We start from the raw sequence: 22,160 nt of genomic DNA, 5'->3' as shown, positions 1-22,160 counted from the left end.
GGAGTGAGGCTCCAGAATTGGTTTTCTAAAGCAAGTTCTGCAAGAAAGTCAAAATCATATAGTGCCTAGTGTTTGGGGAACCAGCACTAAAGAGGGCCCTCTCATTGGACAGACTTGGTTTTTTTTTAGTAAATAAATAAACTTATTTATTTGCTTATTTATTTATTTTTGGCTGAGCTGGGTCTTTGTTGCTACGCGCGGGCTTTCTCCAGTTGCAGTGAGTGAGGGCTACTCTTCATTGCGGTGCACGGGCTTCTCATTGTGGTGGCTTCTCTTGTTGTGGCTCTAGGCATGCGGGCTTCAGTAGTTGTGGCACGTGGGCTCAGTAGTTGTGGCACATGGGCTCAGTAGTTGTGGCGCACGGGCTTAGCTGCTCCGCAGCACGTGGGATCTTCCCGGACCAGGAAGGGCTCGAACCTGTGTCCCCTGCATTGGCAGGTGGATTCTTAACCACTGTGCCACCAGGGAAGTCCCCAGACTTGGGTTGAACCCTGCTTCTGCCCCAGGCTAGCTGTGTGACCTCGGCAAGTCATTCACCTCTCTGATCCTTGGCCCCTCATCTGCGAAACGGGAATGTTAATATGGTAAGGGGTTCTGAGGAGGCACAATAAAACCTAGGAGCCCCTGAGCAACCTCCCCTTTCTATAAAATGGCCACGACCATGGAACCTCCCTCCCTCACAGGGTCGTCATGTGGTTAAAAGGAGTAAACACATGCAGAGCACTCAGAGAAGAGCCTGCACATTTACTACAGCCTCAATAAATGCTGGCTGCCATTATTATTGTTACACCACTGCTGCCACCACCACAGCTGGCCTGCAGGTAGCATCGTCCTGTTTACAAAGTGCTTTCACCAACCGAGTCTCAGAGCGCTGGGGGTGGGCTAAAGCCGGTGCCTACCGGCTCCTGAGAGCCTGCTGTTAAATTTGCAAGAATGTTGTAAGCCAGTTGTTAAACTGAGCTATGTAAGAATATTATTTTAATATTAAAAATTAAATTATAGGGCTTCCCTGGTGGCACAGGGGTTGAGAGTCTGCCTGCCGATGCAGGGGACACGGGTTCGTGCCCCAGTCTGGGAAGATCCCACGTGCCGCGGAGCGGCGGGGCCCGTGAGCCATGGCTGCTGAGCCTGTGCATCTGGAGCCTGTGCTCCGCGACGGGAGAGGCCACAACAGTGAGAGGCCCATGTAACGCAAAAAAAAAAAAAAAAAAAAAAAAAAAAAATAATTAAATTATAGAAACATATTTAATTAAATTATATTTAAAATACTTAAAACTTATTACTCCCAGAACTTCCTTGGTGGCGCAGTGGATAAGACTCCATGCTCCCAATGCAGGGGGCCGGGGTTCGAACCCTGGTCAGGGAACTAGATCCCACATGCACGCCACAACTAAGGAGCCCGCCTGCCGCAACTAAGACCCCACGCAACCAAATAAATAAATCAATTTTTAAAAACGTGTTACTTCCTAATTTCTATTAGGAATTATAAATTTCTATTTCTATTATATTTTATTTCTTTATTTCTATTATATTTTATTATTTTCTATGTTCTTGAGGTTATTTAATGCCTTTTATCTCTGAATGGGGGAAATACTTCATCATGGTATGTTACTGCACCCCTCTTCCTAGCTCTAGTCAGTGTCATCAAGTTGGTGCCTTGAAATTGGCCCCAGTGGGTGTATTTACACCACAGAAATCCGCAGACACTACAAATCAGGACTTGATTTCTTGATCCTAGACTTAGGAAGTGCTGCAGAAAATCACTTAATAACAGAGATTAAACTTATAAGGGTGTCGTGTCTATAGCCATTATTTTGTGCTAGCAGAGAAAATTGAAGAAATATTTTTCAATATTCAGAAACCATTATCCAATTCAGCAAAGAAGTCACTCATGTCATTGGCAAACAAGTAAAGTTCCAACAGACATCTTCATTGCTTCATTTTCACCTTACTTGTTAACATAAACAAAAATATCAACGAACAATCCTGTTGGAACTACACTCATTTGTCTATTGCATCCATAGGTTGGTATTGATACAAGACGTCAGCAAAAACCAAGGAAAGTGTTCTACAAGAATCAATTTATTTTTGTGAAATTTACAAAATAAAAGTCTTATATATTTTATTACTTGTAAATTACATTATAAACCTTTATATCAGTAGACTTTATAATAATTTAGTGTGTGTGTACATATGTTTATTGGAGATCCAGCTACTACCAGAACACCACTGCGCAGAATCTGAGTAGACTAAGTTACTGTCTGTGATTCCCAGATGAGGAAACTGAGGATCAGAGAAGTTAATTAACTTATTCAAGGCCACATGACTAAGAAGTGGTGCAGCTAGGTTTTCACCCAGGTTTTTTCATGCCAAGATACCTTTCCACCACCCTGTACCACTTCCAGAGTCAGGTTCTTTCACTCCTACTGAGATCAGCTGCATGGGGAGGGCTAATGGTAGAGATGTGAATGGAACCTAAAAGGTACTATTTGAACACATGATACTTCAGTGGAGGCCAGGCCTGCGCAGGGGCCCAGAGTGGAGGGCCGTGGGCAGCTGGAAGTAGCAAAGAGACTCTGAGCACCTAATGGTGATGGCAAAGGTAGTAAGGACAAAAGAGGAGGAAGGCACTGCTTTTTTGTCTTTGTTTCCTCATCTGTAAAATAGGGATCATGATATTCACTCCAAGCCATATCAACCTCACACAGTGTCCTGCCACGTTGGGAATCTGCCCAGCCTGGTGGTAGGAAAGCACCGCCTTATTCTTTACCCCTTTGGGTGCTTCCATGCCCACCTCCCTTTCTGAATCCCTTTGGAGGAAAGAGAGGAATAGGGAGAAATGTGGCCTCATAGGGAGGCTAGTTAAAATTCATAGCCAGCACTTGTAAGGAGTCTTAAGAGTTTACAGGGACCTTTCAGAAACACTGATCTCCCCCTGGCCCCTCACTCCATTCCTGGGTGAGGAAGTGAGGGGCAATATTATCTCCACTTTCAAGGCCAGGAAAGGTCAGAGCCATGACCTCCCCAACCTTACCTAGCAGAGGTGAGACTTAAATGCAGGCTTGACCCACAATCTTCTCCTCTTTCCATTTCCCATGTGGCCTCCTGCTGTATCTCATAAAAAGCGGCTTGTTGGTTTAATGCTCCCAATTCACACATTTACTGCTATATTTCAACTCTTTCAATTATGGCTCTCCATGGTTTAATTTTTGCCACATTTTGTTCCTTCCCTCAACCATTTAGGAGCTCTGTGTCCTCATTTCACTTCTCCTCGGGTCACCCTAGGGTGGCCCTGCAGTAGTTGATGAAGCAGCCAGGATGCATCCCTAGGGCTCTGGGCTCCCATGCTGATGCATGGAGCTGAGATGAAGAGCCCATGGGGCACATACTGAGGCTGGGGCATAAGCTAAGCTTTGGGTATGAGGAACAGGAAACAGGGTCCACCCTCAGAACATGCCAAGAGGGTAAGGAAATCAGAAAGACTTGTATAAAAGCCTCAACAGCAAAGTAAATCACTACAGAGCCCATGTGGCCTGCTTGGGTTAGAATGTAGAGTGAAAAAAGCAGGAAAATTGTAGAAGTAGTATAGTTATAACACCTTAACACGCACACACACACACACACGTGCACACACACAGACACACACACCCTGTTCAGAAAAAGCTGGAGAAAATATAACAAATGTTAATAATGATTATTTTGGAGTAGAGAGTCTGCAGGTAACTTCTTTGTATGTTTCTGTATTTTGTTACTTTTTATAATAGCATAAACGACCATTGACTTCATTTTTTAAGAAAAGTTTATGGGGTACCTTCGGTTCATCTCTTTCCCACAGTCTTATCATTACCTCCAACTGGCCTACTCTCTCCCATCCATTCTCTCTCCACTGTCAGGAGAATTTTCTTTCTAAATAAGCAATAGAATAATGTTTTTTTTACCAATTAAAGGTCTTCCACAAATTATTGTTAATTTTCTTAAGTGTGATAATGGTTCTGTGGGTTGGTAGGAGACTGAACTTAATCTTGAGAGATGCTTATTGAAGTGTTTAGAGTGAAGTGTCAAGATAGCTACAATTTTCTTTCCAATTATACCATAATTTTAATAAATTACATACATTTTAAAACTTTTAAATTTTTATTAGATATTATTTTTAATTTTAAAAATCACACATATGCACGTGTGTGTGTGTATATATATATATATATATATATATATATATATATATAAAATGCTTTCTATATAAATGTAAATTTTTTTTTCTTTTTTTTTTTTTTTTTTATTTTTTTTTTTTTTTTATGCGTTACGCGGGCCTCTCACTGTTGTGGCCTCTCCCGTTGCGGAGGACAGGCTCCGGACGCGCAGGCTCAGCGGCCATGGCTCACGGGCCCAGCCGCTCCGCGGCATGTGGGATCTTCCCAGACCGGGGCACGAACCCGTGTCCCCTGCATCGGCAGGCGGACTCTCAACCACTGCGCCACCAGGGAAGCCCTTTTTTTCTTTTTTAAAGAGAGAAAGAGGTAAAGCAAATGTGGCCAAATGTTGAATGCAGGAGGAGGGCATAATGGTGTTCATTATATGGTTCTTCTAATTTCCTCAGACATTTTGAAATGTTTTCATAATAAAAAATGTTGACGGGTAAGTCTTCTATGGCTGTGACTGCCTACACAAACTTCTGCCCTAAACTTTTACAATCTCACCCGAACCTACCTTGACAGTCAAAACTGCCAAGTCTCACCTCTATTTCATGTTCCAAGGTTTTAGTATGGAAATCATCTCATTCTTGTAAGATCTACTTTCAAATGCGTGCACATTTTATAGTAATTAATAGAATACAAATTAATTTTTGAACTATGAGGAATAACGTATTAGAAAGAAAAAATCAGGTAACCAGATGAGAAATTAACTGTGCAAAGGATAAATTTATGGCACAGTATAAACCTTCGGATTAACTATGTGTAAAAGGCATGATGCAAGCAAGTAAGAAATCCATACTGTTAGAATCTGGTGAAATAAAAGCTGGTGATACTCAGCTGTGCTTAGTGTCTCCTCACTGGCTAAGTTCAAGTACCAGCCCTATCATTTAGTACCTGTGTGGTCTTGGACAAGTAACTTAACCTCTCTGAATCTCAATTGCTTTATGTGTAAAAAAGTGACAATACCTTGTACCTCAGTGGGTGGCTGTGAGGATCAAATGAGAGAAGAGATGTATAAGCATGCTATATTCTAGAAAGTACAACGTACATTTAAAGTATTAGTATCATTCTTATGAAAGCTTGGTGAGCAGACCCCATCGCATCATGAACATACAAACAACTCAAAGGATGATCGGGACACAGAGGAATTTGGATTTTTGGAGTATCTTGCTCAGGAATTCACTCTTCTTAACACTGTTTGCATAAATCAAAAAGTCCCCTCAGAGTTCCAGGTTCCCGGCTTGCATACAATTTCATTCAATTCTCATGGTGTGTTCTTTTTGCTTAAAATACCAGTCAGACCTGAGGGTCACCTTCCATTTCTGAATTCTCAAGTTGGATTTGGGGAAGGTAGGGGAGACACACCCATACTCAGAGGGGAAACTCCCAAATCCAAAACAAACAGAAAACCACACAAACACACCCTCTACAAGGACTTCATTTGTGTGGGATCACGTACTAGGGTGAGGTCCCTGGGTGGTGCTGAGCCCCATTTCCTTGTATCCATCCTCCAGACGGCACATTGAATGATACCGAGGATGAGGGGCAGTCAGTCGCAGTGTCATGTCCATTTACGTAAACACAGGGCAACATCATCTACCTGCACCCCCTCTACCTACCCACACCAGTGGGCCTGTCTGTGGTGAATTTACACCACACACTGGGATGGTATTCATTCTGCTGAGGCAGAGAGGTTACCCCTCGGAAGTGAGTGTTTCTTAGTGAGTGTCACGGGTAGATTTTATTTTAGATGGCCTCGGCACCAGTCTCACTACGGCCATCTCCCCGTAGATGGTGGACCCTTGGAAGGCAGGTACCATATCTTATTGATGCTTGTCACTCTACCCCTTGGTGTACAACAGTCCCTCAATAAATGTCACATCACTGAATTGAAATCTGCCTGCCACCTCTTTTGCATTTTCCAGATGATTTCCATGCGTGCATTTGTCTTACTAAACCATTCATTCCTTCATTCACTCATTCATTCAACGATGAGTAACTCATGTGTCAGGCACTGCGCTAGAGAGAAGAGCAGAAAGTGATGCCCGGAGAGAACTGAGAATTTGGTGATAAATGCTGTCAGTGGAAGTCTATACAAGGGGCAAGATAAGCAGGGAAGCAGGTTGGTTCTCAGTTATGCTTTGGCAGGCATGGGAAAGGCTTGCTTACCCGAGGAAATAGCATTTCTGCTGGGCCTGGAGGATGAGCAGGAAGTCCACAGGCAGAGAAAAGGAAGACGAGCAGCTTCCTGGATTTGAACAGCATGAACAGAGAAGAGGGGCCAGGGCAGGTATCTGTCATCCTGGTGTCTGGGGCTAGTGTTTTCGAGTGGGGAAAGGTAGATGAGGCCAGAATCAGGGCTCAGGCAGTTTAAGAAAGACCTTAATGTTTAAGAAACATTTAAAAAATGTTTAAACATTTTAACATTTAAAACAGTTTAAGAAACCCCATGCTGAGAAGGGGTTCTTTTATCCTATGGGTGACAAGGATCTGCCACAGATTTCTGGGCAAGAACATGCCATGATCTGTTTTAACCAAGGCTGTTTATTGTACATTAATTTTTCCATTCACTTGCTCTCTGCCACAAGGTTGGGAGTGTGTCATAAGCAGGGGTAGAGCCTTACCATTCCAGCACAATGGCTGACACAGGAGGAGAGGTCATTCCTATTCCAAAGGCAGGCCAGAGAGCTGATCCTCCGCCATCACCTGCTCCTTCCGGCTGGAAGGTGAGCGTGGACAACAGGTCATGAGCAGGGGCCTGGAGATAACAATGGTGGCTGTGCTCATGGGGCAGCCAAGTGAGCCTGACTCACTTGGCAAGGAGTAACAGAATACAAGAGGAGGGGAAAGCAGAGGTCCCTCGTGGAGAAGGAGAATCAGGAAGAGAAATGTATTCATATAAAATGAATTTCATATGGTGGGAAACAACATGGAACCAAGAAGTCCCCTCTAAGCTACCAGCTGGACCTTCTGCATGATCCCTCCAGCTGGCAGGAAGTTCCAGCCAAGGGGAACACATACCCACATTCTGGCTCCAGGAAGTGTCTAGTCAATCACGAGGTGATCCCACTGAGTTCCAGCTACTCATCACTTCTGAAGTTGCCCAGCTGGGCCTGGGCCAAGGGACCCACGGGTAGGGGATTCAGCGGGCTTCTTGTCCATACCCCTCTAAGGATACAAGGCAGGGTAGGGGTCAGCAGTATCCTCAACCTACCTGCATCCAGGGGAAACCCAGACTGTCTCCAGGTTGTGGAAAATGTCCAGCTTGAGCCCAGGAGCCAGACAAGATCGCCCACCAGTAGCCCCACCTAGCAACCAATCTCAGCTCTCTGCTGGGCAATTTAGAATTGCACTAGCAGGCTTCGTCTTCCTAGTCTATCAGGGCCCCAAACACTGTAACAGGAGGTGTGTTTTCTTTTCCTCTGTTCTGGGAAGCTACTGTTACAGAGGACCTATCTGGTATCCAGAACTTGATGCTGCTTCTCTCTCGTTTTTACAACTCTGACAGGCAAGCATTATCATTTGTGTTAAAGCTGAAAAACCGAGGTTCAGTTGTTTCCTGGTACACGGTAGAGTGAGGGTGAAACCCTGACCGGGCTACAACTCCCCCCACTTCAGCAAGCTGCCATAGAAGCCAACCGTACAGCATGGACATGCTCTAGTCATCGGGGCCTGTGGACTCCACATGCCTGCCTCTACCAGCCCCATGAGAGAAAAGACAAAGGAGGCCATTCGGAGGCCAGCCTCCTGGAGCCAGCAAAGGCAGAGAAAATAAGTCAACTACCCATAGCATTATCAGGAAGGAGACACACGTGCGATCCAGGTAGCCCGTTTCCTGCTTGGTGTGTGAATACCCTGAGGTCCAAAGCCCTGCCCAGGCCACACACTCCTCAGTGACCCTGACTTTTACCCCGTGACACCTGTGCGAGACTCTGCAAGATGTCTTCTATTGGAGGAATTCAAAATACTGCGACAATCTGGCCTAAGGAGGGGAGACTCACAGCAGGTCACCCCACAGGGCACAGTAAGAGCTGGGGTGGGATCCCTGTACGGGACGTGAGCCCACACCCTGATGTAGCCTCTGAGACCACAAGACACCATACCCTCTCTGGGCCAGCCCTGCCAGCTGGAGCTTGGGTGTCATCCTGGACTCTGCCTTCCCCCTCATGTCCCACATCTAATTAGGTACCTAATCAATCCTCAGAGCAACCTCTATAAAAGGTCTTGACTCTATCCCCTCCTCAAATTAGTTTGGCACTTGCCACATCCCACCCAGATTACTGTCCCCATTCTATCCGTGCTCCCAGCTGGAGGGCTCTTTCTGAAACACACATCTGCTCGCCTCACCTCCCTGCTCATCTGGCCCATATCTCTCAGTGTAAAGTTCAACTGCCTTGGCTTAGCTCCCATGGCCTGTGTCTGCCTCCTGCTCTCCTCCTGGCTTTTCCATTCAGCACATTCACCCTTTGCCTGTACTATCCTGAATGCATTGTGTTATTTCAGGACCATGTACCTGCTGGCCTCACTTCCTTAGAAGGCCCTTCCCCTCTGATAACTCCTGGCAGTCCTTCAAAACTCAATTCAAATATCACCTCTTCCAGGAAGCCCCTCTCGGATACTCCAGCCTGACTTAGATGGCTTCTCATTTAGACTCCCAGCCCCCCAGTACGTCCCTCTATCACAGCACTTAGAGTTGTTGATCTCTCTTTTATGATTCCTGCACAAGTTCTTGGAAAAGAGGAACTAAGCTCAAACAAGGCCTCAGTTGATTTTGTACCTGTAGCAACACCCAGGCACCCAGCACAATGCTTGAAACACAAAAGGAATTTCTGGATAGAAAAATCAGTGGGTCGGACTTCCCTGGTGGTGCAGTGGTTAGGAATCTACCTGCCAGTGCAGGGAACACGGGTTTGATCCCTGTTCTGGGAAGATCCCACATGCTGCCGAGCAACTAAGGCCATGCACCACAACTACTGAGCCTGCACGCCACAACTACTGAAGCCTGTGTGCCTAGAGCTCGTGCTCCGCCACAAGAAAAGACACTGCAATGAGAAGCCCGTGAACCACAACGAAGAGTAGCCCCCGCTCACCGCAACTAGAGAAAGCCCGCAAGCAGCAACAAAGACCCAATGCAGCCAAAAAACGAAAAAAAAAAAATCAGTGGGTCTCCTCCCCAATAAATGGGTCCCTCTGATTACAGGTTGGGGGATCTTTATGCTTCCGGTGACTCTAAAGGCTCATCAGCCTATGCAACTGAGCTCAGCTACTATGGGAACTGATCCTTCTACTCTGACTACACTCTTGCTTTGTGAAGTCCTGTGTGGTCACAGTGAACTTTCTCGACCCTGAATACCAGTTACCACAAATGATCAGTGGCCCCTGGAATCAGTTTTATGGCCACAGTAAGGGGCAGAGTGGGGGAGTACAGCCAGTGGTCACTGGGCTCTAAGATTTATAACCTCTGGTCAAAGGATGCTGCACACTGTGCTGGGTCCAGAGAGCCAGGCAACCTCAGCCGTATTCATCTGAATGCGTCTAGCTCCGCCCGCTCAGGAGTTAGCTCTTGGTTACTGAAAAGTTCAGTCTTGTGAAATGGGTTTGGTTTCAAGTTTCCTGTCATTGGCTTACTTATTTAAAAACTACACCCTGTGTATTTCCTGAAAGAGATAAGGTGCCAGTGGTCTGATTCAGAAGCTTCTTGCCATCAGCCCCTAGGTGAAGAAAACCTAATCTGAGAAATGAAACTCAGGAGGGGGACATTCCTGTGGCATCATTTCTTTCCCAGGAGCTCAGAGTTTTCAACTGTAAGATGAGGGAGGAAGGCCTAGTGGGTGCTGACCCCTCCTGGCAATGACATTGGGAGAGACTGGGCCCATTCTTCCTACCTGATTCTTTTCCCTTTCCCCCCCGCCCCCACTGACCTTGAGATCAAAGTGAGCAATTTTCTTGGCATGAAGGTAGTTCACCCCTTCGAGGATCTGCTTAATGAAGCTGGTGGCCTCCTCCTCACTCAGGGACTCCTTCTGGGCCAGGAAGTCGAAAAGCTCTCCTCCGGACACTCTGCAAGACATCAGTAAGGAGGGCCCAGGCTCAGTCAGTCCTGTGTGTCCTGAGCCCAAGCCCATGGGTGTAACCCCTGACCCTGTCTCCAGGTACTGTGCTTAGCAGAATCCCCTCACTCATCTCTGGGGCTCTATCCAGCCAGCCCAGGGACTGACTTTCCTTCTATTTCTACTTGCTGTGTTCCTCCCTCTGGATCACAAGGGCAGGAACCACCCTTAGGGTGTCACCAGAAGGGTCTCTGCTCACACTCTAGGCCCAGGTCCCTTGTTATCCTAGGTGCTACCCCTCCCCACCATATGACTCAAGTGACAGAGGACAGAAACAAGTGCTGTGGGATGACAAAGAGGAACATATGCTGGGACAGAAACTGGAGACTTAGGTTCCAGTCCAGCCCTGCTACTGGCTTTGGACAACTCACTCCCCTGCCCCCTCCAGGCAGGCCTCAGTTTCCTCACCTGCAAAATGAGCAGACTGATCAAGATGGTTCCCAAAGCCCCTTTCTTTCGTCTTATAAAAGATGACCTCTTCAAAGATATGTCCCTAACTTGAACATCAAGACCCATTAATTACATTCATCTCTAAAAACTCTAAAATACTGCTTTTGTCCTCACATTCTATGCTCCTGCACCCTATGTTTGATGTGGCAGGAACAGAGAGACCCATGGAGCAAAAAGACTAGTTTACAGTTTTATCTGAATTGGGGATTTATGGTTGCCAGATAAAATGGTAAATCTGCTAAATCTGGCAGTCCTACTGGGCTTACTTGGCCTCTGACAGATGCTGGAGTGTCCAGCCAACACGTGCTTCTCTGGAGCTGCAACATAGCCAAGGGTCACCCCAGGAAAAGATCTCAGGAAGGGATCTGGGCCAGAGAGTCCAGGAACTCAGGATCACCTGGAAAACTTGTTTAAAATTCAGATTTCCGGGTCCCACCACAGACCCTACCAAATTAGATTCTGTAGCAGCAAGGCCTCAGAACCTGTATTTTTATAATAACAGCAACATAGTAATGGTAATTAATATTCACTGAATACTTACTCTGTGCATAATGTATACTTTTTGTACATGTTCTCATTTAATCATCACAATACCCTATGAGCTAAAGTACAATACTATTAGTTTCCTATTTCACAGTTGAAGAGACAGAGGCTCAGAGAGGTTAAGTCACTTGCCCAAGGTCAAACAGCCTGTAAGTGGTAGAATCAGGATTCAAACCCAGGCAGAATGACTCCCAACCACTATAACACAGAGTGTCCTCAAATGATTTTCATATGGCCAGAATGGCTTCTGTCCCAGTTTGGGGACTCATTCACTCCCTGCCACCTAGTCCATCCTAAATAAAGAGCCTCAGAATCTTTTTTCCTTTCTTTAAAAGTGTCCAGAAGCATACATAGACCCACTCATCAATCTTAGCATCATGAAAAACAGAACAACTGAACACAACGTCATACAATAGGAAGTATACAGCAACACCTACAAAGTACTGCAACTTAAAAAACTGAACCTAAACCTGCTTAAGCCTCTTGTTCAGTGCTATTGACAGAACTCTGCAGTGATGGAAATATTCTCTCTATATGCTGTCCAATATAGCAGCCACTAGTCACATATGGCTAGTGAGGATTTGAAATACGGCCAATGCAACTGAGGAACTGACTTTTAAATTTTAATTCATTTTAATTCAAAAACTGAAGTGGTGTAAAATATTTTCCTTTAAATACAACTTTATTTTTTTGGCAGGACTGCACTCTAACCATTGCATTGCAAATGAACTGAAATGTGCGGTAAGTGTAAGATACACACTGCATTTTGAAGACATAGGATGAGAAAAAGAATGTAAACTACCTCATTAATAAGTTTTACAGTGATTACATGTTCAAATGATAATATTTTGTATATACTGAGTTAAATAAAAAATATTATTAAAACTAATTTCCGGGGTTTCCCTGGTGGCGCAGTGGTTGAGAGTCCGCCTGCCGATGCAGAGGACACGGGTTCGTGCCCCGGTCTGGGAAGATCCCACATGCTGCGAAGCGGCTGGGCCCGTGAGCCATGGTCGCTGAGCCTGCGCGTCCAGAGCCTGTGCTCCGCAACGGGAGAGGCCACAACAGTGAGAGGCCCGTGTAACGCAAAAACAACAACAACAACAACAAAAAAAAAACCCCTAATTTATCTAGATCTTTTTACTTCTTATTCAATATGGCTGCTGGAAAATCTGGCATTTCCACTGCATATGTGGTTTGCACTATATTTCTACTGAACATCACCAATAGGAAGGGTATCTTGTTTAGGTCTAACTATAGGTTTCTGGAAATACAGGACATAGAGGAACAAGTTAAACAACACCATGAGGAAGGGATAAGATGAAACCAGATTGTGAGACAATCAACAGGACAAATGACCTAATTCTCCCAACAAATCAATGGCATCAAAAAAGGGAGTGAGGGCTTCCCTGGTGGCACAGTGGTTAAAAATCCGCCTGCTATTGCAGGGGACATGGGTTCGATCCCTGGTCTGGGAAGATCTCACATGCCACGGAGCAACTAAGCCCGTGCACCACAACTGCTGAGCCTGCACTCTAGAGCCCACGAGCCACACTACTGAAAACCTCAAGCCTAGAGCCCGTGCTCCGCAATAAGAAGCCTGTGCACTGCAACGAAGAGTAGCCCCCGCTCGCCACAACTAGAGAGAGCCCGCGCACAGCAACAAAGACACAACGCAGCCAAAAATAAATAAATAAATAAATAAATAATTTTAAAAGGGAGGGAAGGAGAACTGCCATAGAATAAGAGACACGGGAAACAAAAGAACCAGACACAGCACGTGGACTTCCCTCATTTGGATGCTAATTCAAATAAAACAACCGTAAAAAGGTATCTTTGGGTCCATCAGGAATATCACTATGGACTGGAGTGTAGACAGCCTCGGTGGTCTAGGGCCTGGCTGGTTGGATCATTCTGTCAGGTGTGATAAATCCATGGTGGCTGCATTTTAAAAACTGCAGTCAATGAGAGATGCATACTAAAGTGTTTGTATGTAAAATGACATGATGTCTGAGGCTTTCTTTAAAGTACTGCAGCAAACAAACAGTTGGAGTCGGGGAAAGTAGGATTTGATGTAAAACAAGACTGGCAAAATGGTGATAATGTGAGGCTGGGGGATGTGCCTATGAGGGTTCTTACATCCTTCTCTCTACTTCTGTATATGTTTGAAATCCTCCATAATAAGAGGCTAACAGTAAACTTCTAGGGAAGCAAACTCCTCGCTCTCCCTCAGTGACCCCTGCACAGAAACCATCATCACCTGGAAGTTCTTCCGTAACAGATGAGGAAACCAAGCCCACAGGAGGGGAAGTGCCCATGCAAGGTCTCCTAGCAAGAGAGTGCATGGTCAAGACCATGTCCAAGTCCCAGACCCCAGTCCAATACCATGCACCATATCATTGTTGGGGGTGGTAGTGCTGGAAGAGGGCTTGTTTTTGAGTTTATTTAGAGTTTGCCACCTGTGTGATGTTACTTCCCCAAGCATTCTCTCACTTGAGACTCACATCTGCCCTGAGGGGTAGATGGAACTTCTGTCCTGGTTTCCCAAACAAGGAAACTGGGGCCCCAAGAGAGCAGTGACTTGCCCAAGGTGACAGAGCTAGTAAGTGGCAGAACCAGGATTTAGATCCAGATCTTCTCAATCCCGGTGCACCACGTGTTCCTCTCACCACACTCTACCCGTATTATAAGGCTCGAGTTGCTGATGCAAAAAAGAAAACCCAAAGCCACCCCAAGCCCTAGGCTGTCATCTGCCATCCCTGTCCGACTGCATCCGTGCCCTCACACACTGGGCTGCCACTGTCTGGCTGGCTCTCTCCCCAGCTAGATTACCTTTGCTTCCACAGCACCTTGTGCAAGACATTCAAGAGAAGGTGGGCGAATAAAAAAAAAAAAAAAAGGAAAGAAGTAAGACATTTAAAATATCAACATGGCACAGAATATTCTGTATCATACAGAAGTGAAGTCTTGGCATTTTCAAGAGACCTGTCGAGAGCCTTCTGTAAATTTTCAAATCCACAGTGTCCCTCAGGAACACAAGGACCTAGCCCAGTCCTTGTTTTTATACTTCCAGCCTTGCTGGGTGGTGCAAGGCTGTGACCTCGGGCATATCCTGCCCTTCCTACCTTAAACAGAACACTGAGTAAATGTAAAAGAACTTCATGATAATGTGGATGTGTTCTGTCACCCAAAATTACTGATGTAAAGGCCCAGGCAGGGTGAGGACTTTGGGGTACAGTAATCAGCTGTTCTGTTTGAAGATGTGATCTGGGCAGGAGACGGAGTGAGACATGATCTCCTTTGGACGAAGAGGGGAACAGCCATGGTGACCCTTAGAATCGTCCCCAGAGACTTGGAAAGGTGGGAGGCTGATGAGCCTGCCGGGTATCTGTCCCAGCCCTGGACACCCAGGCCAGGGACACTCACATCAATCCTCAGGCACCTGTTCCCAAGGCCATCAAGGAGCCTGGGTTTTGTTTCTACCCCCAAACCTAGTTTGTCCCAAGGGCTTCTCAGCCCCAAGATCTCTGCCATGGAGTCATCCCCACTCCACCCAAGCTTCTCTCCTCTCACACCCCTAAACAATTTGACTTAAAGAGGAAAAGCAAAACCTAACAACCAGCCTCTGCTCTCCTCCAGTGTCCCCAGGACCAGTCGCCTTCCTGCTAATCTGACCCTTGCCTCCTTCCTCCCTGCAGTTTCATCTGGCTGCTAGAAATGCTTTTCAGAACTCTTTCAAAAGCAACCAACCATTTAGAGGGAGTGCTCAAATGACCTGTGTAGGCAGTGATTTGGGAAGGATGCTGCCAGAGCTGTTGGGGCCCAGAAAGCTGGACTCAATTCAAGGCCTGGGAAGCATTGCCACCACCTTGGAGCGCTCTGTCGGGCCCTGCCCTGGTATGCTCCCGCCGCTGTATTGCTTTCCACAGCTTGGAGTCAGGGAGGCCCCAGAGAGGTCAGGGGCCTGGGATGGAAGGGCTGCCCAACCCTCCCGGGGCAGACCTACATTTTTCAGAGCCAGCTCCACATGTGGCATGAGTTAATCCACTGAGAGTTTGAAAATATTCTTTACACCCTACAGAAGTCAACTTACATGGACAACTCGATCCTTCCCAACCCTGCCATCACCAGTCCTGACAGCTGCTGCACAGGCGATCATGGACAGGGTAAAAGCAGCTGAAGGGGACTTAAATCAGGGTTGGGAATGTCCTCTGAGCACTGGCCACTTCAGCTGAAGCCCTGCACTAAACAGCGCTGAGAGGTAGATCCATCCACAAACCCTGCAAATATCAATTGAGCAGGTGGGCTCTGACACCCGTGTTTAAGTACCAGGCAAACCCACTAGCCTAGCAGGGCACAGTGAGGACCAGGAGGCCAAAGGCTCCTAAGCAGCCCAACAGAGGTCACCACGTCCAAACATAAAAGCCCATGAAAAGCCCTTCTCTCCTGGAAGGTCCTCCTCTCAGACCCTGGTCACACAAGACTGAGGCACTGTCTTAGCAATCCCTAGCTCCATAGCCAGGCACCCTGAGACAATGAGGCAGCTTGAAAGTAAAGGAGGAGACAGAGAAACTACGAACAGACAGAAGTTCACAAACACAGCAGCTCACAGGAGCACCAGTGTGACAACTGATGTTACAGGCAGTGACAGCTCACAAGAAGAGGGCATGTAACTCTTGGTTAGCCATGAAGCCTGCTGGGAGAAACAGGGACATCTCAAGAGCATACGAGACCCCAACTCCTGGGGTTCTACAAACAGGGAGTAAGAGACGACTACCCCAGCGATGACAGAAATGCCAATTAAAATGACAAAAAAGTATCATAACTGTAAAAGACAATAATGAACCCTGCTTTAAAACAAATGACCCAGGGCTGGCAAGGCTGCAGGCAGAAAGAAACGCTCCCATGTTGCACGTGGTGCTGGTTAACCTGTCCTATGAAAGTGAGGATACCAAGAGCCCTAAAAATGTCAGCCCGATTGCCCCATTCCTGAGGATCTGTCTAAAAAAATTAATCCTAAAGAAAAGGGGGAAAACACAGGAAGAAAGTTGTTTTATGGCAGTAAAATGCGTAATGGTTAAAAGCTGGAAATTAAAACACCAAATGTCCAACAACAGGGAGATACGGGTATGTAATGTAATGAAACATGATATAGTCAGTTAAAAGGGAAAAAGCTATTCATGGCATTATGTTCACTGGGGGAAAAGTAGAGCAGGAAACTGTACAAGTACAATGCTTGCATGCAAATAGATAAAGACTGAGAGGAACCACAGGGAAACAAATAGCTGTGTTTGGGTGGTAGGCATACGAATGTAATCCTTTTTAGTTGCTGTAAAATTTTGACAACAGACTTTTAAAGAACTGGCCTGGCTTTCCCAGCAAAGGTGGGCTTGTCCCTCTCTGCTGGGAACCAGTGCTAACCCTTAGTCTTGGGGCTTGCCACACCTCGGGCCATCCACTTGGCTGGCTACATCTGTGGGAACCCACCAGGCTTGTCTGAGTGAGGCAGGTGTATACACTGACTGGTCCAATTGGCTAAGAGGTCCCTGGGAGAAACACAGAGCACATTGGGAGTTAGACAAAGGGAGAGCATGGGTAATTCTATGCACTTAAACATTGAGATGGATAATTTAAGAATCCAATGCAAAAGTATGCAAATGCCCATCTGCTACATAAATCTATAGGCTGACAACACCAGAACATAGTTCTCAAATTAGAATGGTCTCAAATGTCAGGTGGTCCACCCAACCCACAGGCAGGTTAAGGATGGCTGCCTCCTTTATAGTTCAGAGGGGTGAGGTGACTTGCCCCAGGTCACAAAGTCAGGGATTACTGAGACAAATGCTGCCACTTCTCTGCTAACTGGCAGACACCTCACGCCTCTGAGGCTCAGAACATTCTTGACACCCGGTCTTGCTGCTTGACTAGACACAGCCATTTCAACTTGTGCCACAGCCCAACTCAAACTCTACTAACCACCGGAGGCTCACCTCCACCTCCCCAATCCATGGGGGACATCTCCAGGAGGGACACCAGTTGGCCAATCAACCCCTGGAGTCGTGGTGTCACCCATCCAAATTCCACCAGACTGTGAAGGATTCCCCTGCAGGGCCAGCCCAAGGCCATCCCACCTCGAGCGCATAGCTATCTGCACAAGCAGTGTGGACCCAGTCCTGGCCCCGCCACGTCCTGGTTGTAGGATCTTGTAAATGACCCAGCCTCTCAGTGTTCTTGTCTGTAACATGGAGGTAATAAGAGTCTCCATGGGATAGGATTGTTATGAGGATTAAATGAGGTAACAGACATTCTCAGCAAAGTGAATACAAAGTCCTCTTGGCGTAAGTGGGACACTACCCTCAACACAGCTTCTGTGAAGACTGAACAAGACAACATGAAGGACCTAGCAAACGCTTGGCTTACAGCAGGGCCCTCTAAGTAATAGTTACTATGATAACAATAAAGGCATCAAACACAGCACAAAGGCAGGGGGGTTTTTCCCAGGAAAGGGCTGAGAAGGGCTTTGCAGAGCCTGGAGGATGTTTGTTCTTCCCTTCCTCGTAGAACAGACTCTCCCTGACAGCCCCCTGCTCCACCTTCCACCCTCTGCCCCCCTCACCCTCCCACGTGCTCACCAGCCAGGAAAGGACCCCAGCACAACCCACTTCTTCCCTCTGATCCCCAGGGTCCAGTGAAAGTCAGACCTAGACCCTCGCCCTCAGTCCCTGCTGCACAGCAAGCCCAGGTTCAGGAGGAGGATGGGGTAAAGGAGGGAAACCACTTCCCACTGACTTCATCTCCTCCAGGTCGGGCTTCTGTCAGGTTGTTGCTCCCTCTGGGGCCTGTGGCTGGAGCTCCCCTGCGCCCTGCTGCCCCGCCCCCCCCAGTCCCAGGCACCCACTCACAGCTCGAGGATGAGCACCACGTCAGTGCGGTTCTCGAAGACGTCGTGCAGCGTGATGACGTTGGGATGCAGCACCTGCCGCAGGATGCTCACCTCCCGCCCGATCTCCTCCCGGCACACACCCCGCCGGCTGGCCCGTCTCTGCCGCTTCTTGATGAACTTGGCTGCGTACTCCAGCCCCGTGCTCTTCTCTCGGCACTTCTTCACGATGGCGAACTGGCCGCTGTGGGGACACAGACCCACACAAAGAGGGCATCACTGTGGTTACTGGGGAAGTGACCTGGTTGTCACCCCTAGGCCACAGTAACTCAGAGTCATTCTTCCAGGGCAGGACAAATCATGCCACCAGCCAGCATCCCCACCTGGCCATGAACCAGTGACTGAGACAGAGTAAGTACTGGGCTTCCCTTCTGTTCATATGAATCCTTGACCTTTTACTAGGAAGGAATGTTGGTATTGTCACTCCCAGTGTACAGATGGGAACACTGAGGCCCTGAAAGCCTACTGGTTTGATCTGGATGGCACAGCCTCATCGTTCCAAAGCCTCAGCTAGAACCCCTGTCTTGTGTCTACCAGATGAAACCACAATGTCCAGAGGTTTATACTACTTAATGAAAAGATTTTTAAGGTAAAGCAGGACTTTCCTGGTGGCCCAGTGGTTAAGACCCCATGCTCCCACTGCAGGGGGCACAGGTTTTGCTGGGGAACTAAGATCCCACGTGCTGTGAGGTGCGGCATAAATAAATAAATAAATAAATAGAATAAAAAGCAAAAAGTGGTCAGCATGGTCAAAATACTAACAGTAACAATCCTCTGTTTGGGCCTCCCTTATCTGGAGGCAAGTACAAATTCATCTATTTGGAATTGTGAGGGGACAAAGCACCTCTATAGTCTCATGTTTGTACCTTTGTTTCCAACCCCTCCCAACAAATAAAAATCTCAATTACCTGACATGAGCCAAGTAGTCAGACTACAGGGGACAGAGCTAATATGAGGATGATGCACTTAAGGACGAGGCCAGAGGCTATGCCAGCTGGGTTCGGGGGGATCCTGGTGGAGGTGAGGGTGGGGTGGAGGCAGCCTAACATTGTTAGTAAGCACAGCGGGTGTTCATCACGGTGAGAAGACTGATAGGACCACAGAATCGTAAAATGTTAGGAAACTGAGACTCAGGAGACATGAAGTGACTCACCTGAGGTCATCACAGAGTTAATGGCAATGCCAGGCCCCAGGGCCGAGTGCCCAGCCCACTGTTCACAAAGCCACTAAGATAGTTAAATGAGTCAAGATGACACTTAGTGCCCTTCAGGGCTGGGCCTGAAAATCCTTCACTCCAGGGACCCAGACAGCAATCATGAAATGGTGTCCTTGCCAGAGTGGCAGGTGGCCCTAGGCCAGCCTCCCTGAGTGCTTCAGGGGCAGCCCCACCACCACACACACACACACACACACACACACACACACACACACACAGGGAAGGGCAGCGGCCTCCTGTTTCACCATCTCAGTCCAGGCAATCGGTGGGGGCCACTCGAAGTCCCTGGTGACTGCCCAGTGGCCACCCTCCTGTGGGTCTTCCCACTCCCCTTCCACCAGTGCCCCATGTTTTCTTGCCAATCACAATACCCACTGCTTGAGACAGAACTCAGAAAATGTTAAGGTTCAGCTTAATGGCTAAACAAGGGGCCATGAGACTCCACACCTAAGAAGTACTCTCTTAGTGGCTCTGGAGTAAAAGTTACACACAAGTGCTCTGGATATATGCCTCAACCTCAGAAAACAGCATCACATCTGAACCGCTCCATTACTAGAATAATCCTTAGTGAGACAGCCTTCAAAATAAACCAAAGTGATTTAAAAAAAAAAAGTCAAGTAGAGCTAGTAAGGAATATATATGCCAACACTTAAATAGCATTCTGTGGCAACCACCTTAGAGATGTTGCCAAACACAGGTTCATGCATCTCTCCATCCCCTCATCCCCCAATCACCCAGTGCTACCTGAGCATCTACTCTGTGCCAGGCTCTGAGCTGCACAGTAAGGGGCAGGGACCAAAGGCACACACATCAGATACAGATGGAGCTCTGGGGAGGGAGAGGGCCCTGGCTGCTTGGCTGGGCTGGGAAGCCTTTGTGCAGCCAAATGTCTATCACACTGTCTGCTAACTCGAAACTATTAGAGTTAACTCAGCTATGTATGCCCCAAATATTGGCTCTGGGCTGTCTACACACTAGGGGTTGACACAGGTGGAGTGAAGCCAAGCCTCCCGAAGTCAGAGGGAACACATTCAGTGAGATCTCTGGTCACTGGAAGCTGCTTTGGGCCTTGGGACATCAGGTTGCTTAGTGGGTGCCACCAAACCCTGGACAAAGCCTCCAGTCCCAGGCAGCTGTAAGTCTCTGTGTCGGGATGGCCACACTCCTTTCCTCTCTCTCTGACACCTCAAGGGGCCTGGCATTGGCAGCCCTGAGGGATGGGAAAACCAAAGCTTAAGGATTTTAAGCGATTTGTTTAAGTTTACAGAGCACAGAAGTGGAGGCACAGGGATTTTATAAGGCAGAGCTAAATATTTCAGGTTACCTTGACAGAGCTTTCCCTTTTCCTGTGAGGGAAACGGGGGCATTTTTCTGTATCACATGCCTGAAAAATTCCTCCAACTCTCAGAAAGCAAATGAGTGTTTGCTCTTCCTGGTTGAGTGTTCTCTCTGTGAGAGCAGCTGCGGCAATGAGAGGTGACTGGGGGTCAGGCCTAACACGAGCAGGCGTCTTCCTCCAGCCAAAAGGAGGTATTCTGAGAGTGCGTGACTAACACAGACCCAAATACCAAGTAACGTCACTCGTCTTCCCTCTCTTCACGGGACAGCGGTCCTCTACTCAACCTGCCCTGGAGAGCCTCAAGGAGAGCCAAGGCCACTTGCTGGTTTTCCCCTCTCTCCTTGAGCTGGTACTGGGAAGTGTGCAGAATATGCTCCACGAGGCCAGCCCTGGGGCAGGGAGGCCTTGGGCAGGGAGAGCAGCCTTCCGGGTCAGACAGGCCTGGCCTCAGGAAACTTACGCCACCTGGCTACCTGCTCTGAGCAGCAGTTTCCTCATCTGTAAAATAGGAACTGTGATTCCCTACCAGGGAATTGTGAAGACCGGAAATATGTCGTGCCGGCCCACAGGCAGCTCCAGTAAACGGTGATTATTACGTCTTATTAGTTAGTGGCTCACGTGAAGGCAGATGTCACTGATCTACATGGTCTGCAATGTGTGGCCAGGGCGTCAGTGCGATTTTAACACATCCCCACCCCACCCCCTGACGAGTCCAGTGCACAACCAGATATGGGGATATCTTTGTTCTAAGCAATTAACCAACTCTTTTCATCCTTAGAGCAGTGGTTCTCAACCCTGGCTGCACACTGGAATCACCAGGGGAATTTTTCTTTTGGCCACACTGCACGGCATGCGGGATCTCAGTTCCCCAACCAGAGATCAAGAGATCGAACCCGTGCCCCCTGCAGTGGAAGCGCAGAGTCTTAACCACTGGGCCACCAGGGAAGTCCCGGGGAATTTTAAAATTACTGCTGCCTGGATCCTACCTCCAGAGATTCTGATCTCCAGGGTCTGGGCTGCAGTTTGGGAATCAAGATATTTAAAAGCTTTCCGGGTGACCGTGACGTGCAGTCCAAGCTGAGAAACACCAACTTACAACAGTCTTCTGATTATCTCCATTTTCTAGGTGAAAAAAGTACACCACTGTTACTCATATTATTCCTTACCCTCTTCAGTATTGATATATTACCCTCTCCCTTAGTTCTTTGATCTGATCATTAGAAGGAGGATGGGAGGGGAGAAAAGGATGGGAGGGGAGGAGTATCATCTCTTCCACCAGGACAGTTTTTCCTTGATTTGCAAATCAAGGCAGAAGATCACCCCGGGCTCTGGGAAATAACAGGAATGGAAGTTTGCAGTTGGGCACCCC

General features: G+C 47.5%; 1 protein-coding gene across 5 annotated transcripts in view; it reads right to left on the bottom strand.

Annotated features, from left to right (window-relative positions):
* The window catches only part of DAPK2 (death associated protein kinase 2), a 120,235-nt gene that overhangs the window by 34,910 nt on the left and 63,165 nt on the right, over positions 1–22,160 (bottom strand). For 3 of the 5 annotated variants that reach the window (XR_004348568.1, XM_032623570.1, XM_032623571.1), the window contains exons 3-4: positions 18,199–18,420; positions 10,115–10,253 (exon numbers count right to left, since the gene is read on the bottom strand). Coding sequence is in view for 2 of the 5 variants with exons in the window: in XM_032623570.1 (XP_032479461.1) it covers positions 10,115–10,253; positions 18,199–18,420 (361 nt within the window). In the remaining 3 variants the exon portion in view is untranslated. Of the gene's footprint in view, positions 1–6,817; positions 6,927–10,114; positions 10,254–18,198; positions 18,423–22,160 lie in introns of those variants that run through there. The other 2 variants (XR_004348570.1, XR_004348569.1) reach the window with 2 other exon arrangements.

This window comes from Phocoena sinus, chromosome 2 (assembly GCF_008692025.1).
Source record: "Phocoena sinus isolate mPhoSin1 chromosome 2, mPhoSin1.pri, whole genome shotgun sequence".
NCBI classification, from domain to species: domain Eukaryota; kingdom Metazoa; phylum Chordata; class Mammalia; order Artiodactyla; family Phocoenidae; genus Phocoena; species Phocoena sinus.
The sequence above is the reverse complement of the archived record's forward strand: the minus strand, read 5'-3'. Positions and strand labels throughout refer to the sequence as shown.